This window comes from Centroberyx affinis, unplaced genomic scaffold (assembly GCF_046629955.1).
Source record: "Centroberyx affinis isolate AG114_WGS23_722 - 3 ecotype Tasmania unplaced genomic scaffold, CSIRO-AGI_Caff_v1 ptg002364l_1, whole genome shotgun sequence".
Lineage (NCBI taxonomy): Eukaryota > Metazoa > Chordata > Actinopteri > Beryciformes > Berycidae > Centroberyx > Centroberyx affinis.
Genome location: NW_027280624.1, coordinates 185,460 through 203,865, shown reverse-complemented (window position 1 = coordinate 203,865; position 18,406 = coordinate 185,460). Strand labels below are relative to the sequence as shown.

The following is an 18,406-nucleotide window of genomic DNA, read 5'->3' as shown; positions in this document are numbered from 1 at the left end:
TTGGGGGTCCTCTAGATTTATGAAAAGCATGATTCATAGAGGGCATTTTCATAGATCATGACAGCTACCATTCTCTGGGGCCTACCAGTCCTGACATGACCAAAAATATTTAGAAAATGTATTGAACATTAGCTTAGGTCTGCTGGGGCTCATGAGTAGTTTTGAGGAAAAAATACTGTGATTTGGAGAGTTATTTGTCTATTCAAATAAGCAAAATTATATGTACAAATAGATGGCTTCACTCTCTTAGTCCAATAGTCTCTACAATTATTGTCCACATATGATGTTATGCTCTCCAGCTATGAGCATCTTGGCCAAGCGCAAGTGTTTTTCTATGACAGTCATGGATACAGACAACACCTCTGATCTGTTAGCAACACCACTTACTGAGATAAAGGGTTTGGAGGAGAAAGATGTTAAAGTCATGTAGTCAAATCACAGAATTAAAAACATGGAACTGGACTCTCGCTGTTTGACACTTTGAGTGTGGCGGCCTGGTTTTCTCTTCAGAGAAACTTGTTCACTGAAGTTGCTTCATACCACAGTGGCAGGAGATAAGCACTTGACCTACAACCCATTTGCTCAGACATCATATTCAGACTTTATCACTATTTTTATTTTTATTTATGTGTAAAACCAGCTGCCCATTGAAGCAGGAACATCATCAGAAGTATGTGTTCAACACACATGGCAACATGGCCCTCTTATCCCTGCTTTGAAGCATTACTGTCCTACATGCATCCCACAGTTGTACCCCACATTCCTAGAGGTCACAGGGAACATTTGAAACAACATTCAGTTTTAGACAAGCTGAGGAATGTATCCACTAGGCCTACTGTGATCAGTGAGTTCACCTGACAGAGAAGTAACTGTGCTACATAGGACAGCTGGTATAATGCACATATCTGAAAGGCACATTCTGTAATATATTTGATAAGGGCGTAGTTTCTCTACTGCTCTAGTCTGAAAGCCACAACACTCTATGTATACAGTATATATCTGGCCCTCTGCAGACTGTTTATGCAAATTCCATGTGCATTTGCACACTATGTACATTGTTTACATTCTATTTTATTTCTTTATTGTTTTAGACATTTTTTTATTGCTGATTTGGTACATTGCTTTTTTCATATACTGCTTATACTGTACTCGTCTTTTTCACTATTGACTTCTATTACTTTTGCTGCTGCAACAACCAAATGTCCCCACAGGGATCAATAATATTTTATCTAATCTTAAATGAAAAGTAAGTCAAATCATAAGAAATATATGCATGGTGGAGATTTATATGGTCCAATTTTGTATCTAAAAATCTATATAAATTATATAGTTTTAGACACATGCACACAATATACATAAATCTACATTTATTTTGTTTTGCTGAAAGACAACTTATAACAACAATATATTATGCTAATTCCAGTCATGCATGAAAGGGTTGTGTGAAAAATGGTTTATTAGATAATTTTGCTCCTTTATAAGAAATGCATAGTACACATACATTCAAAAATCGTAAATTTAAACACCATGTAAAATTAAACACAAAAAGAAAGACACTAATGTTGCAGAACTTACAGGAATTCTTAATACTTACTGTGATACATGCAAACTGTGAACATGTTTGAAAGACAACAGTTCACTCTGTGAATAATGATTGCTAAAGGAATTACCTATCCCCCCCAACATAAGATGCAATTCATCAGCCAAGAAACAGACACATGGAATTTTCAGTATTATGTCAAAAGTAAGAGGACAGATGTGTGCTTTCATCCACAAGAAGCCTACTGTATGTTACACAGCTATGTGAGTGCAGGCAGGGGGCACTGCAGAGCAGGAAACTCAATCCTGGCCAGCCTCTTATATATGGTTACTCTAGAGGCAAAGTGTTGACGTGTAGGTAAGTGGGTCTGCAATGGGTCCTCCTCAACGAATTTGAGCCAAGGAAACATTCATATTAGACTGCCAGTCGTATTGTCGGCGAATGGTTTCAATTCTTTCAATGAGGGATTTGAACGATGGCCGTTGTGCAGGCTCGGCCTCCCAGCACTGCTCCATCAACACCTTCACCTGTTGGTAAAGAAAATGTAAAAAAAATAAAGTGTTAGTAAGGAACTATCAGGCGTACTGAAAATGCTGAAAATTGTATATCTTAATATGCAATATGTGTTTTACGTCATGTGGACAGTCTTTGGGACACGGCAATCTCTTCGGTCTCTCCAGTAGCTTTATCAGTACCATCACAGTCATCTGTCCCTGGACCATCCCCATCATTTCAAAGAACTTCTACAAAAAGCACACCCGAGTACATTTCACAATTAACACACAGATTCCATATTTATTTGATTACTCTCACGTTGAAAGATGTGCATGTTTGAGATTATGGCAAGAGGCCGATGTCGACATACTGTTGGAGGGCTCTGGCGATGGTCGCAGCGGGTCAGGATCTCATACATCGTGACGCCAAAAGACCAGATGTCAGAGGAAAAGGAAAACTTGCTCTCTTTCAGACACTCAATGGCATACCTATACAGCACACAAAAAAATACAGTTCACTGGCCAGAGTCGAGGCATAGGCATCTGGGAACACAGTTCAACTGTTGCATGAACCCACCAAAAGACAGGACTGTCTCCATCCTCACGGACGCGGTAGTAGATCTCTCCTTCGGGGATGTACTTCGTCAGGCCGAAGTCTCCGATCTTCACCAAGTTGTCATTCTCCACCAGGACGTTACGGGCAGCTAGGTCTCGATGGATGTATCGCTTTGAGTGCAGGTACTCCATCCCCTTTTAGGGAACAGAATAACAACCGGAAGAAAAGACAGAAGGGCAAAAATGATAGAGATGGGGCAAGAAGAGGATTTGAATTAAAAATGTATTGGGTAGACACAACACAATACAATGAAGAGAATGCTTTTTAGAGGAGAATACCAGTGTCATTGAGACTTATACCTCATTTACATCTGTCTATGTCTAGTTTATATTTCCCCAATCATTTTACAAAGCATGAATTAGAAAAACAAGACCTGATATCTCTAGCTATGCTAATTGTGTGCAGACACCACTAGGAACAATGTAAAGGAGAGGGGCAACATAGATGGTTGGTATGTCTGAAAAAAGTCTCACCTGGCAGATCTGCTGGGCAAAGAGGAGGCACTGCTGCATACCCAGCTTACGTTTGGGAAGGTACTCTTTCAGACTGCTCAGTGGGAGGTACTCCATTATGAGCTGCACCACCTGCCCTCCTGCCAATGTACAAGAAATGCATTTACATCTGAATTGTTTCAAATGCCAAGACTGAGCTGTTGCCTATTCTGTTTTAGCGCTCTGCATGCTGTGTGTTGAAAGTTCAAAATATTAAAAAAAAGAGTTGCACTTCAAATGGATTTTCAATATTTGCACAGGAACAGCAGGAGCCATAATTATCACTTCCCTTAAGCATCTACTGAGCGCTGCGAGCTAAAAAGGAGGTGCCTGTTTGAGACATGAACAAACTCTCCTTTGCACATGCACACACTGTATGTTAAAGCATAGCAGTAAACATATTCAAACCAGATGGTGTAAAGCAGACAGATGACAGTTGAGTGGCTAGGACTCACCCAGCTCAGTGCAGCAGCCCTTGTACTTGACAATGTTGCTGTGGTACAGGGACTTGAGGATCTCAATCTCCTTCATCCAGCCCTCATGGAGATGGCCACCTTCTTGTTTCAAAGCCTTCACTGCCACGCGTTCCCCTGTCCCATCGTTGGCTGGGTCATACAAGTAGAGTGTCACTTTTCCAAAGTGACCCTGAAACGGCACAAAGTGCAGTGAGTTACTAACTTGGAAAGCTTTGACCACAGAGGGATAAGTACATTCCACTGGTGATGTGCAATAGGAACTCACCTCTCCCAAGTCCCGCATCTTTTTCAGGTAGCGTTTGAGGAACACGCTAGGGTCTGAGTCGGGGAGAGCCTCACTGGGGGATATATCAGGATCTGAGCACAGACATGAAACAGCCATTATTCATTATAATGGGACAGGTTGAAAGAAAAGAGGAAAACATGGTTAAGTAGGCGAAAACCTACTTTTGATCATGATTTCTGTGAGTTCTCTGAGCACAGTGCGGAAAGAGGGCCTCTCCACCGGCTCATAGGTCAAACACATGCTGATGAAGCTGGCCAGTTCCTGGGAGGACGGTTCAGCTAAGCGACCCTTTTGCTGATAGAAGCGCTCTTTCTATTGGGGGATATAGAGTCACAGTTAGAGGTCAGAAGGACAAAATGAGCAAGGGTGGCGTGTAGCTGTTGGCGGGACACCGGGGGTGACGGCAGTGGCATGGGCCTACCTCAGACAAGGTGCTGCCACTCATGGGAAGATCGCCATTGTTGCAGATCTCCAGCAGTGTGACACCAAAGCTCCACTGGTCGGCGGCATTGCCAATGGGCGCGCCACTCTGAATACATTCAGGGGCAATCCATGGGATCCGCTCAAGACGCTCTGCAGTGCAGACAGTGATGATAAAAGTGTTAGCCTCAAAGGTACCTCAAAAGCCTCAAAACACTTTGATTTTATTTAACCTTTATTTAACCAGGTAAAGTCTCATTGAGATTTAAAATCTCTTTTGCAAGAGAGACCTGGCCAGGACAGCAACAATTTAAACATACATAAAGTTACAGATAATACAACAAAGAAAATAACTTCCAAAATAGAAACATAAAACTATATCATGTCAAATACAAATTAAAAACATTTTAGACACAGTCGCAGTTCCCTATTGAATGTGTTTATTTTAAAAAAGTTTTTAAATTCAACAATCTCAATGATCTCAAGCTCAGAGTGTTCTACAAAACCTTTAAGGGGAACTCCACTCCAAAGCTCAACTCATAAATCATCTTAACCAGTTCAATAACATTCAAAATTGGTGAACATTGTGAACATTTGTGAACAAATGGTTACATAAACTATAATCCAGATAATCTTTGTGGATAACATGGCTGTTTTATATAAGAATGACCTTAATTCCATACAAGTGCTAAGAGTTCTAAACCAGCAAAGTCCCCATATTCATAGCACATCAACCTGAGGACTGTCAGAGTCTGCAAAGTTGGTTTCTTATTTGAAGTTAATGAGAACAGTTGCAAAAAGTGGCACTTCATGATATCAGGTCTCTTTTGTTAAGCTTTGGAGAATACTTGTTCATGCCCAGCCAATTACACTATCCAGGATGACTGAAATAACACTTGTAGATTTGTTTTTAGGGGGAGTTTTTGCTTTTGAGAGCCTCAGCGGTACATTGTGAGCGGATGAAACTGCAAGACAACAGGAAACGGGCATCAGGAAGTGGTCTGTGTGAAGTTTCCTGTGCCTTTATCTGATTAAAATAAGGCAAAACACAAACACAAAAATAGAGAACATCTGAAGCTGAATATATGACTTTTTACTGAAGTGAGGTTTGGTTAACAGCTGCTGGTACTGACCTTCCCGTGACAGGACATTCAGGGCGATGCCTGGGTCACTCAGCTTGATGAAGGGAGAGGTGTTGTGCTCCAGACCACGACGTGCCACCAAAATGTTCTTGGCACAGACGTTCCCATGAACGAGCCGCTTGGTCTCCTATAATGATCAAATTGGTACTCACATTAAGTATCTGGAATGCAGTTTGTGATTAAAATAATGGCAACACCAGCTAATATTAAACACAAATTATCAAAAACCAGAGTAGAAGATTTCTAGGGTAATTACAAGAATCCAGAAGTAATGGCAAATTGACACAACAGGTGTGAGGCACCAGCACATAAAGACAACGGTAGACTTAGGTCCACTTATTTGGGCCTATGATACGTCAACAGCCATCTGTGCATAACGCAACCACAAGATTGTCAAGATGGTTGTGCTGTGCAAGATCAAGATGGAGGGCCCAGAAATTCACTTGCAACACTTTATTTTAGTTGTGATCATTCAGTTAGAACATGAGTGAACCAAAAACCAAAACGAGGCAAGAAGAAACTGGAATGTTTGTTTTCATCACACCCTGAACACACAAAAGCTAAAGATGGAGATGAATAAATTTGAATCTGGTGGTGTTGGTGGTCAAAGCAGTGGAATATCTGGTGGTCAAAGCAGCAGAATATCTAGTGTTTAACTGCCCTATATTTGCATAATCTCTATGGTGTACAAAGAATACAGAGGAGGGTCAACTCACAAGATAACTGAGGGCACTGGCAAGTTGTTTTGCAACAATGAATTTCCACTGAGGAGTCACCGATGCCTTTTCTTTGCGGAGGAAAACATCCAAAGGCCCAAACTCCACAAACTCCTCTACCATGATGTCTGTGAAGAAGTCAAAGACAGGAACTGTTTGAGAGGGAGGCCCAACCTCTGGCATCATATGCAAAACACAAACCTCTGTTATGCAACAAAGGGATTAGCTACAAGTGTGGTTGTGTATTTGGTTTGCGTTTCAGTTGGGAGAAGGATCAGATAAACTCAACCATAAACACTGTTCCTATGTGTGATGGGGAAGTAGCAAACAAGGAAGTCACACACCTAGAAGTAGAAGCGAGGTAATGAATTTGAATAGCGTTATTGCTCTTACTTTCGGATCCTTTGACAGATACGCCGTGCACAAACACCAGGTGACTGTGGGATACCTGACTCATGAGACTTGCCGTCTCAAAAAATGCCTATGAGAAAGAACGAGGAAGGATTAGTGAAAGAGCAAACAGCAAATACATAAAGAGATAGGATAGTACTAGTCATCCACACATAAAATCCATGTTCATATTCAATAAACTGCCACAGTTACTCATTTGCACAAGTCTGCTAACATTATTATCAGACGCTGAGCAGAAGATCATATGGCTCTACTAATGTCTGCTTACTAATGCAATATCTTTATGGCTTTGGTCTAGGATCTTGAGAACCACTCGGATGCCTTTGCGGTCAGCGAGGTTGTTGTTGAACTCGTCCTCGTCTTCGTTCTCTCCTCCGCCCCACACCAGCAGACGCCCCGAGTAGATGTTGGTCCTGGTCCCACGGCCCAAGTGCTGTTCCTGCTCACAAACACAATGCCACCCGGTCAGTCACAGCACCGAGAACACAGAGCTGGTCGGGTGAAACAGATGCTCATACGGAGGCGGCGAGCGGGTCTCATCACCTGCACGATCTCTTTGTCTTTGATTTGATGGAAGCGCAGCTGGGTCATGTTCAGGGTCAGAGAGTCAGGGTGAACGTGGCGGTCTACACCTTGCCTCATCACTAGCAGGTTGGATAGCTCTGCATCACACACAGACATATATACACATACACATGAATATCACAGAGGAACCTGAAAATACACTTGATGAATTTTGGGAGGAAGCAGCAACACATGACTCGCACCGAGATAGAAATAGACCGTTGTGTTATATAATATGCTTTGAGGGTCTAAGGCTGGTGGTGCCAGGGTAGGTTAGGCTTTGTAGAATAGGTAGGCTGTCATATCTTGCTATAATCTGTTTTTCTCTTCTATGGTGGATTGTTGATCTAGTTAGGCTCATTCTCTGTACAGTCCTTTAAGACATGCTCGTGATAAAGGGCTAGATATAAACAAACTTGAACTTGAATTTAAATCCCATATGCACAAACCTGCCGATCTGGGTAGACAGCATTTCTTGACAGTGAAGCTGTCTGTGCCAGACCTGAGCACAAAGGTCTTGAGGCTGTCGGTGAGCTCCTTCACACTGGAGAATTTTCGATCCCAGCCTTCCAGACAGAACATCGAATCCTTATGCAGAATCCGAAACTGCTTGTGGCTCGGCGCCAATCCGTTCTGTGGGCCGCAAGCGCGCGCGCACACACACACACACACACACACAGACACACACACACACACACACACAGGTATGCATAGCTGAAATTTCTCACCACCACTGTACCGCAGTAATTTCCAGAGATGGGTGTGGGTGTCAACTTACCTGATTTCTGTTCAGGACAGCTAGTATGATGCGGTGATAGTCGAGAGCACTCCACCGTATGAGGAAAGCTCCCTCCTCTGCTGCCTCCTTTTTCAGCCTCAGCAGCACAAAGTCATCGCTGGAAAAACACCAGAGTTGTGATATAACGTGCATGTCGTTACAGCCTGTTTGTTTGTATGTACGTGTGTGTGTGTGTGTGTGTGTGTGTGTGTGTAAGGGAGAAACTCACTGCATAGGCCCATGCAGTCCATTTGTTGCACTCAGCACTACCCTTGGAGGAGCCACCTCATGACAGAGATAGTGGTGGGCGTCTGCAGTCAGCCGGAAGTATCCATCTAGCAGGGAGATGAAGGAACGGGCCTCCCGGCTGGAGTTCATCTGAACCTCCTACATACACATACAGAAACACCACCAGATTACCATCAGAGCTATGTAGAAATTCATATAAAAATTCCCAGAGCATACCAAAACCCAAAGCTCTCACACACATGAACATCTAAAACTGCAGAAAATAAAATGTGTGGACCTTGGCATACATGCATACCGCACATTCAGATACTTTAAGGAACTAGCATTCTGATGAGTACAACGACCAATACACAGTATATCAATTAAATTAATGCATTTACAACCAACCAACATTTACCAATTAAATTAATGCATTACAGCCTTCACGGAAAATTGAAAGTGCTCTCACCATTGAGTGGTTGTCCTGCGTGCTAATGCACACATTAGCTCCGTTGATGGCTATGTGCGATATTTCAGGGAAGTCACAGAATGAGGTCCATTTATTGGGTGTGTTGGCATTTGGCTGGCTGGGCTGCTTCTTTGTTTTCTTCATGTAACCCATGTAATCACTCCTGTAGTAACTGTTTGCCTGAGCCTAGAGAAAGAGACACTGAATCTGCCAAGAGCACACCAGCAGAAAACGCAACGCACCACAGAATGAGGACATTAGAGGCACATAATTGTGTCTGGACGTACCTTTTGCCCGGACGCTTTCCTCCACTGGATCCCCTTGGTGCCGGATACCAGTATTTCGTGTGTGGCCGGAGCTGTAAAGTTGTCTTCAGAGCCCCCGTGGGCGTGAGTGTTGTTAAGATAAGAGCTGCTCCCGTCCCCGTCCTCCCTCAGCTCCAGGTGGGACACAGGGAAGGTCTCTATGCCAAAGCGGGGTGCCAGGTGCTCGAGTGTAGAGACATATTTATACATGACCTCCTGGGAGCCCAGACGCCCCTTATCCACCGTATGCTGCTGGAAGGTACGCACAAAGTCTGCAAACACCCGCTGGATCCTGATCTTCGTCAGGAAGTTGTCCTTGGCTATGTGTTTGGAGAAAGACCTTGGGATGCAGCGCAAGAAGCTGTGAAGAGAGATCGGCATTTTATCGGCAACCAGCGGTTAAATTAGATTAGATGAAGCTTTAATGATCCCCGAGGGCAAAATGGGTTGTCACAGCAGCAGAAAATAGGATATAGATAAGAATAAGACAAATGGAGTATTATGGAGATAATGACACAAATAATTACAACAACTGAACATGTTGAAAATAATACAGAAAATGAAACTGAAATCTTTTAGACAGATATACAGGTTGAACAGGATGTGCATTGCAAACTATTCACAATGGCACGTGTACAGATGATACAAGTGATAGCTTGAATGACAGATACCAAAGCCAAACCATCTTCACTCTTCAGCAACTAATTACCTGACTTTTTTGGCAACTTCTTGTAAGGTACAGCCTGTCTGCATGGCCTGGTGTGAGAGGTGAAGGACAGCCATCCCCAAGCTCTCATTCTTGAAGCGACTGAGCTCCTCCTCCGACTGTACCTCATCCAACGGCACTATGTCGTTCACAAAATCATATTTTGCCTATTGGGGACACAAAAGGCAAGGATTTTACATCACACAAATAACATGAATACGATAAATACACAGTAAGCCACGGATACCGCGCTAAAACACACACCTGGGAGAATAAGTATTCCAAGGAGGTCATTTCTAGCAGAGGGGATCCCCCCTGCTCTGTCCCAGAACGCAGGGCATAGCGGGATACAGCTGACTCCTTCTCATTTAGCCCGTGCCAATTCCGGAAGTAAAACCTGGGTATGAGGAAACAGTTAGTGGACGTTCCTGGAGCTCACTGTAAGTGAACATGCTCAGTGTGTGACAGAAATGCTGACTAACCTCATTCGGTAGTGAAGTACAAGGCAGGAGTTCTCCTCTGGACTGAAAACGTGGTTTGGGCTGAACCAGCAGTGGGACTCTGGCTCGTAAAGACCAAACAATGCGTGGCAAAGAGGCGTGATCCCTGGGAGTAGAGGAAATACTGAGGTTACACGTCTCTCAGTGCCAGAAAAAAATACCAACCACCAGCCAAACAGCATTTATCTGTGTGTCTGTGGAGTGAAGGCCGTCAGTCTCACCTATAGCCTCTGCGGCGGAGACGCACAGCTCCTCTGCTGTGACCTGTCCGACTGTGTGGGACAGATAACGTTCACCTTCCTTTGTCCAGAAGAGGCAGACATGGATGCCCCGGCCCTGAGGAGGCTCACACAGACCAGGACAAGCCCCAGGCCTTGATCTCTTGGAAAGCCCCCTCACAGACATGGTAGGGGCTGCTGAATCACACACACAAACACAGACACACACACACACACACACACACACACACACACACACACAAGTCATGTAATGTACCTGCAGTTGGCCTATGGCTGTTAGATAGCTGTTGTGAAAAAAAAAAAAGAATAAACACATGCAGGCCTACAGACACACACGTGACAACATTTTTAAAGCTACCTATTTCTCCACTCCATGCGTTTATTGAAGATCCATTATGCTCCTGCTGATTTTTTTTTTTACACAGTTTAGAAAACGAAAGAAAGTGTCCGGTTAATAAACTGTAAAAAAATAAATAAATCATGTTAACTAGCAGGAAAAATGTGCTGGCCCGGTCAATCGGATCAATTTGTCAAAAGGCCTTCCGGATTGCAGCCTGTTTATTGTTTACATTATAGGTAAACACGATAGCAGCAGCCTACGGCTCAGCAGCAAAACGACGTTATCATTACAATATGCCTACAAATTTATATCACATACACACTTGTCGCTGCGTCATCGAATGGCCCAAAAACATGATGGGACCTCCCTTACTTTACAGCAGTCGACCCGATGCCACAATACAGAAAGTAAACAACATTGCTATTTCTAAACTTTAAATGTGTATCGGTGAAAATCAAGTATCTTACCATTTAACGACGAGCTTTTTAAAGATGTGATGTAAAGCCTAACACGGTCAGCAGAAATTACATTCAGTCTTCATTATCTTGTGAGCGTATTTCCCCCCTCGTCTGCTGTCATGGATTCTCACGAACTACTGCGTGACGACAAGGTTGCTTCTCGAAACCAGTCTGGAGCCACGCCCTCCCCTTCCCTCCAGCACACGCACGCACGCACGTGTACACACACACACACACACACACACACGCACGCACGCACGCACGCACGCACAGTCCCATGCGTTAGTACAGGATACCCACACCCAAACCCAGTTCAGCCACCTCTCTGGGCTGACATAAAGCTTTGAGAAATAAGTTCATATACATCATTGTAAGTCGCAACAAACGTATATATGATAAGTGTCTTCTAAGGGAAAAAATTGTAATAATTCTGAAAATAGAGGCTACATTTTTACTATTGGTGGTTATTTGCCTTGTGATGTTCACCGACTGTTTATTTACCACCAGTTCACTGATCAGACCAAACTAATTTCATTTGTAAATAACATGCATTTGTCAATTACGCCCCAAAGCTATGGATCACACTACCTATAGATATCAGGGAAGCCAGCTCGCTAAATATTTTTAAAAGAAAGCTAAAAACTTATCTCTTCACTTTAGCCTTTAACTGGCTATGACTTTCCTGATACAGGCACTTGCTTCGCACTTACGCACTGCTGCACTTCTTTTAAAATGTTGTATTTTACTTGATTTTATGCATTCTATGTACTCTATTTCTTAACTTTATTTTTATTATTATTCAGTGGGTTTTATTTTCCATCTTATGTTATGCTCATTCTGTCTATTTTCATGCATGTAATTTCTTTGTTGTAAAGCACTTTGAGCTGCATTTCTTGTATGAAAGGTGCTATACAAATAAAGTTTATTATTATATTATTATATGAAAAAAATATGCATATGCACTGTTGCCCTATATTTAAGGCAGTGACAAATACAAATACCAACCTTATTAATACATAATACTCTCATGTAAAGGCTGCCATTTTAGTCTTATAGGTTTTAGGACACCGGCTGGTTGAGTTCTCAGACATAATTGCAACAACTTGGCCTTTCTTGAGAAATTGAGAAATATTTGTGTCAACCTCTAGTTTGCTTGAATCATCAATTCTAGGAACGAATCATCTAATATGTGATTCACTCATGCATTAAATGTGCACATCCCAACAAAGTCAAGAATTGGACATTATAAAACATATAGAAGTGATTTTCCTGAACTGCACAATCACACAAATCAGTTAGATAGTGGGTTAGACACACACACACGTACAAAGACAAAGAGACAGAAGTATAAGCATAAATGTAAGAATACAGCTTTACTGATGTCCAAACAAAAAAAAGGTTTAAGAAACACCAAAGGCAAATTCATTTCCAAGCAGGTGATACTGATGCATGATTGCTGTGCAGTTTGGTGAACACTATGACAAATCCCTAAACTCAGAGCTAAATATCTTTGAGCAGTTGTGTCATTGTTCCAAGACTCGGGCAACAAACTAGTCATACACATAGGGGAGTAGCAATACAGTGGGCGAGTACATTTTGCGAAAACAGTCATATCATAAAATCAGCATTGGTCATTCCTTCTTATTTTCTTCCACCTCCTGTTTCACCTCCTCATAGGTCGCATCTTCCTCTTTGTCGTCCCCGTCGTCTGTCCTGGAGTTGGGGACCCAGAGCCCCGACTCTATGCATCTCTTCATGTGGGCCTTTGCCTCCTAAAGAGTATAGAACAATCACAGTTATTAACCGAGCCAAAATAGGACATCGCAAAAATACATGTATAAATCTTATCGCCATGTATTTATACAACTGTGATAGGATTCCCAACCGGCTGTATCATGCATAAAACAAAATTAATCCTTAACAAAACCCCAGACTTTAACAAAGCAACTGTTTCCAACCTACCGTCGGGTCCATTTTGCTAATAACATCCTGTAACATTTGGATGTCCTTGTCATCAAAGCATTTCTGCATCTCCTGCAATCGAGAACATACTCAGTTGAGCCATTTAAATTTAACAGTAGAACAAAAAGGGAAGATTCTGGGGCAATTTAAAAGCAAGGACTTACGACTGGCAGGGACTCGTACACATCAACAGGATCGAGCCCTCCAGGTCCCAGGCGCTTTTGTCGCTCCTCCTCCTCATACTCCTTCATGGCCTTTTCTATGCGGATCTTAGCCCTGCCGCGAACCCGCTCCTTGAATGAATCCAGCTCATCATTGAAAGCATCCTGGTACTGCTGGTCTGCCGTCTGCAGGGAGACACATCACTTGGTTAGGTAGCGACCATGAAATTGTGTGTTAAAAAACAATCAACATGGTAAATATTAATTCAGGGCTTTAGAAGTACAGCAGAAGAACACATACAATTCTCCAATCCCTGATGTACAAGTGTACTTCGTGCATGTGAACTCTTTGACAGTGTGGTGTCCAGTCAACCACCCTAATTTCTTCAATAAATCAAGTTTTCTTCGATGATGTAGCACCCAAGTCACACATAATCACCTTAATCTTGGCGAAGAATTGACGAAAGCACCCGCGGGGGTCCACCTTAAGGCTTTTTGCCAGCTCCAGAATGAACTGCATGACTATGGTCTGATGAGCCACTTGCTCCATCAGTGCGTGTTTCTATAAAAGAAGTAAACAAAGCATTTTTAGAATAGCGTTTATAGTGAAATATGTAATGGATATAATGGCTGTGCAAAGGTAATGTCAGCAGGTCAAGGGAAGTGAGGGGAATCCCTGAGCTACATACTATAAACTACCTTCAACATTATTTGCATCCTAAAATGCTTGCAATGCCTAAAACATGAGTGCCTTGATTATAAAACAGTGAGGAAGAAATATTTTTGTAGCTTTTACCTCCTCAATTTCAAGGTCAATGCACATGATGACCAAGTAGTTGGCAGTCTCCTCACATACTAGATGAGGGTTGTCAGAGAGGTACTTCTGGCTGTCATCCCAACGTCGCATCATGCCTGCAGCAAAGATGACACTGAAGGACCCTCACTATCCTCAACTACTAAAACTCTGTAACATGCATTCAAGAATGGCTCTGAGATGCAGCAAAGAATTGTGCGACACCAACAAATGGCAGTGATTCTTACCAAAATGTTTGATCTCCTTCTCATACTTCTCCACAAAGGTTTTATGCTTTTTCTCTTTCTCCTCCTCAGTCTCATCACTGGGGTCTGGCTTGACATTCACAACGCTCTATGGAAGAGACACAGTAACAGAAAGTTGTCACCAGAAACCATCTACTGCCCTGATATCTGTTGTTCACTTCATCCACTGACAGTTTATTGTTACCTTGCTTATTGGCATCACTTATGACACAACCTTTTTCCAACTGTTAGGATCCACTGGTAATTTTGACGTGCATATTATCAACCAAGGAGCACTTACCTCATTGAAATTAGCCTGCCTGTTACTACTGTATTGTTATTGTATTCTTACAATCTTCCACCGAAATACACTGTGGGCCGTTAGTGAGTACTGTAAATCTTACAACTTGTCGTTTGGTTGAAATAAGTGCTGCTTGGTGAATCATGTGTACGCTAATTTGAAAAAGGTCTTAAGTCATGTTTTATTAGGCATGTTTACCAATAAGTATGGCAACATTAAACTGCCAGATTTTGCAGTATGATGTGTCATTCTCTGCCAAACAAAAAGAGAAAGAGAATGGGGCTACAGAAACTAGGGGTCTCCAGCAGCCAGCACTTTCCCAAACTCGTTTCACCTTGCTGAAGCCCTCCTTGCTGAGCGTGTCCACGTTCCACGGCATCTTCTTCTCATCCCGCCGGTACTCCTCCAGTTTCTTCTCACTATCTCGTTCTTCTTTTTTCAGTTTCTTCTCCTCAGCCTGGGCCTTGCTCAGCTCTGCTTTGGCGTCATCTGTCGCTGAATTGGCCAGTTCTCGTGTTTTCTTCTGTGCATCTGCCAGCTTACGCTTGGACTCAGCCAGTGCCTTCTCCAAGTCTTCTCCCCTTTTCTGAAAGTCTTCCATTCGCTCCACGCGAGCCTTAAGGATGAAAAATCAGCAGATGAGACATTGAGTCAAAACCAGAGTTACAGGTCTGAACAAGTATGTGTGTGTCCAACACATCTTCTAGCTTGTTGATGCACTATTACTACTACTACTATTCCTTTCCTTTGTGTGTCTGGCTAATTACTATATATAGCTTGAAAATCCTAATAATTAATATACTGAATCATATATAATTGCATGTAATCAGTTCCAATTCTATATAATAGTATACGTTTGGAACTGGTTATCTGTAACGTTAGCAAACGTTAGCCTGTTAACGTAAGTGACTGTGTATCGTGCACCCTTTTCTAAACAGAAATAATCACTGCAACACAACTTTATAGAGCTGCTCCGTGTCTCGGTACAGTACCTGGTGTCTCCATCTGAAGAGGCTGGGTGTGTCGATGTTTGGGTGGGTGTCGTCTTCATCATCTGAGACCTCAATGTGGTCCCACACGCTGTAGTCTATTCTAGACATTATGCTAGCAAGATGCTAACGTAGACAACGTTAGCTTGCAAGATTATTCGAAAGGCTGAGTTACTGGGCTAAACGTAGCTTACACAAATATTGAGTGAAAATGTATACGGCGTTAGAGACGTTAAAGACGTCCTGAAAGGTGTTTTGATTTCAATAAAGTGGATACCAGTATTTTGCCAAGACTAATTCAGGTAAGCCTATCTGGCATCAGCTAGCTACAGGCTGCTACAAATTCTAGAAAGAATTGCTTCACATTTCCGCTTTGACGTCACCACGTAATCCTTGTCGCATTGACGTACGGCGCCAGGATCTCAAAAAGCTTCCATGTTGTCTTCACCACTACATTTTCCTTTCATCCAGTTACTAACTCAAAAGGTGCATTATTTTCTCCTCGTTTATTGTAATATTCTATTATTTGCTCTTTACATGAAGAAGAGGATGACGTAATTGAGGAACTCTGATGTGATGTGAGGTGGTTTGGGAAGTGATTTATTTATTATTTGTCAGTATTGGTAGGCTATTGTAGTTTAGATGCTGAAGCAATGAAGAGGCTATGGTGGGTAAGAGGAGAGAGCTCACCTTAAAGGAAAATTCCACCCTAAAACACTTTAACATTGTTTAAAAAAAAACAACAACAACAACAAAGAGCTGTGGGTGATGTACCTTGCATTCCTGGGTCTATTTTGTTGTTTGGTGGTGTATTTTTCTTATTCTCTTGGATAGGGCTTAGTTGGCTAAATGTAGACGACGTCAGTCCCTCAGAGTAAGGGCTTCTTTGTAGACGTTCAAAAAAAATCCCAGAGAGAAATTCATTGTTGAAGAGGGAGAATTACCAATTTCTCCATCGACAATAGCCTCAACAGTATTAAAATCACATCAACATATCGCCTGGTGACTTATGTATCTTTATGAATTTGATGAATTTCAAAATGTAATGCTTTATTTACTGTCAGTTGATCTTTGCATGTAAAATAAAACCCTGCTATATTTTGACCTGCATGCCCAGTGACACGAACGTCACTTAAATTATGCAAACCAGATCCCTGAAAAACTGGAATGTCCAAGATCTTTGCAACTTGCTTGACTTTGTTGTCCTAAATTAACACTATATTTAGTTTATTTAGAAGCAGCTAGCCCGAATCAGTGTATTTAAATTAGTGATGAACTATCTCATAATTATGACAGTATGTCATAAATATGACTCTCATAATTATGAGATAATTACTCATAACTCATAATTACGAGATACTAAGTCATATTGACGAGGTTTCTCATAATTATGAGGTATCTGATAAATATGACTTAGTAGCCTATCTCATAATTATGAGATAGCATGAGAGTAATAGGCTATGACTTAGGCCTGACTTAGTAGGCCTATCTCATAATTATGAGAAATTTTATCATCGGTATGACTTAGTAGGCTGTCTCACAATTGTGAGATAGTCATAATTATGAGATACTTAAATCTCATATGATGATTTTTTTTAACCGTGGCAGAAATGGATTAGCAAATTATGGAACAAATAAAACAAATAAAAACAAATGACTCCACCGATTGCAGTTTACTAACACAGGGATACACGTGAGATTTCATATTCGATACAACATTGATACAATGTTATATATTATTAAACTAATATTGTTTCATGCTTCACATCAAACATATGATCTCATCACACATGGAGCTATGTGGTGCTTCTGTCCTCTGCGGGCTTCTGTTCCCTGTAGAAACCCGAGCAGCAGACGGAGCTCCCGGCAGCCTGCGCCTCGCAGCATCGACGCATCTCCCTGATCACATCCTCACACTGGCTCTCCATGTATTTGTTAGCTGTTGGAGGGGAAAGCATGCTTAATTTGGCTTTAGCTTTTAGCAAAATAAAATAACATCTACAGGTGACAACTTTGTGTACCTTGTAAACACTTCTGAATTGCGCATGCTTGCTTTTGACACGGGTCTTTTGGTGGCATGCCTGGAAGAGAGCGGACATACTACAATCATTATTTTTGATGGTTGCAGTAAATATTGAGGCAAATGCATGTTAGGTACGATACTGTACTGTTACAATATTTGTTGCATAGTTTGATATGTTTTTAAATAAACGTATTTTCATTCATAAGGGATAATACACTTTAACGAATAATAAACGTCTGCAAAACAAAAGGACCCGAGCTCGAGTCCTACCTTTGTCTGAGTTTGCTGCTAAGCTAATATCAAAAGTTGGCACTTCCTGCTACAAGGTGATGTTTGATCACGTGACGCCGTAGAACGCCAATGAGATCATCGGTACAAAGTGCAAAAGAACTTGCGCGACAGCGACATCTGCTGGTCTTTCAGGCTAGTAGGACACGGAGTGGAAGGCAGAAGTGCTTGAAGTGCCAAAACAAACTCCACTCTGATCTCCTGCTATGAAAAAGAATAGTCAGCACAAACGGAAAGGAGATAAGAGTTACTTTGAACAGGAAATGTTTGTAAATGTTGAAGCAGTTTTCAAACCAAAAGATAACGACCCGGGTGATAACCTATTTGTACGTGCATAGCATGATGAGAGACTGCTCTAGCATGTTTACAGTGTAACCAAAGTTTTAGCATTGATCTGTTTGTGTAGCCGACTTTTTATTGTCACTTGAAATGTGAGAACAGGAAAGTAGTGGCAGCCATATCCAA

General features: G+C 42.0%; 3 protein-coding genes across 3 annotated transcripts; all 3 read right to left on the bottom strand.

Annotated features, from left to right (window-relative positions):
* Positions 1 to 1,438: 1,438 nt before the first annotated feature.
* tyk2 (tyrosine kinase 2) lies at positions 1,439 to 11,308 on the bottom strand. Its single transcript, XM_071533446.1, has 24 exons — positions 11,189 to 11,308; positions 10,364 to 10,558; positions 10,125 to 10,248; positions 9,907 to 10,039; positions 9,646 to 9,809; positions 8,919 to 9,297; positions 8,632 to 8,817; positions 8,164 to 8,321; positions 7,935 to 8,052; positions 7,606 to 7,789; positions 7,136 to 7,254; positions 6,861 to 7,031; positions 6,575 to 6,662; positions 6,182 to 6,309; positions 5,457 to 5,592; positions 4,325 to 4,476; positions 4,065 to 4,215; positions 3,883 to 3,974; positions 3,597 to 3,786; positions 3,124 to 3,242; positions 2,612 to 2,784; positions 2,406 to 2,523; positions 2,173 to 2,283; positions 1,439 to 2,067 (listed from the first exon to the last, which is right to left on the bottom strand). Exons 2-24 carry the CDS (start codon positions 10,545 to 10,547, stop codon positions 1,924 to 1,926), a joined length of 3,522 nt encoding a protein of 1,173 aa, XP_071389547.1. The 5' UTR covers positions 10,548 to 10,558; positions 11,189 to 11,308; the 3' UTR covers positions 1,439 to 1,923.
* A 1,217-nt stretch (positions 11,309 to 12,525) lies between these two features.
* On the bottom strand, positions 12,526 to 15,969 carry LOC139655981 (hsp90 co-chaperone Cdc37). Its single transcript, XM_071533429.1, has 8 exons — positions 15,634 to 15,969; positions 14,976 to 15,257; positions 14,344 to 14,449; positions 14,099 to 14,214; positions 13,742 to 13,864; positions 13,306 to 13,488; positions 13,142 to 13,213; positions 12,526 to 12,951 (listed from the first exon to the last, which is right to left on the bottom strand). The coding sequence occupies exons 1-8, from the start codon at positions 15,739 to 15,741 to the stop codon at positions 12,811 to 12,813; spliced, it is 1,131 nt and encodes a 376-aa protein (XP_071389530.1). The 5' UTR covers positions 15,742 to 15,969; the 3' UTR covers positions 12,526 to 12,810.
* A 1,327-nt stretch (positions 15,970 to 17,296) lies between these two features.
* On the bottom strand, positions 17,297 to 17,984 carry cmc4 (C-x(9)-C motif containing 4 homolog (S. cerevisiae)). Its single transcript, XM_071533443.1, has 3 exons — positions 17,924 to 17,984; positions 17,652 to 17,711; positions 17,297 to 17,569 (listed from the first exon to the last, which is right to left on the bottom strand). Exons 2-3 carry the CDS (start codon positions 17,707 to 17,709, stop codon positions 17,427 to 17,429), a joined length of 201 nt encoding a protein of 66 aa, XP_071389544.1. The 5' UTR covers positions 17,710 to 17,711; positions 17,924 to 17,984; the 3' UTR covers positions 17,297 to 17,426.
* Positions 17,985 to 18,406: the final 422 nt, after the last annotated feature.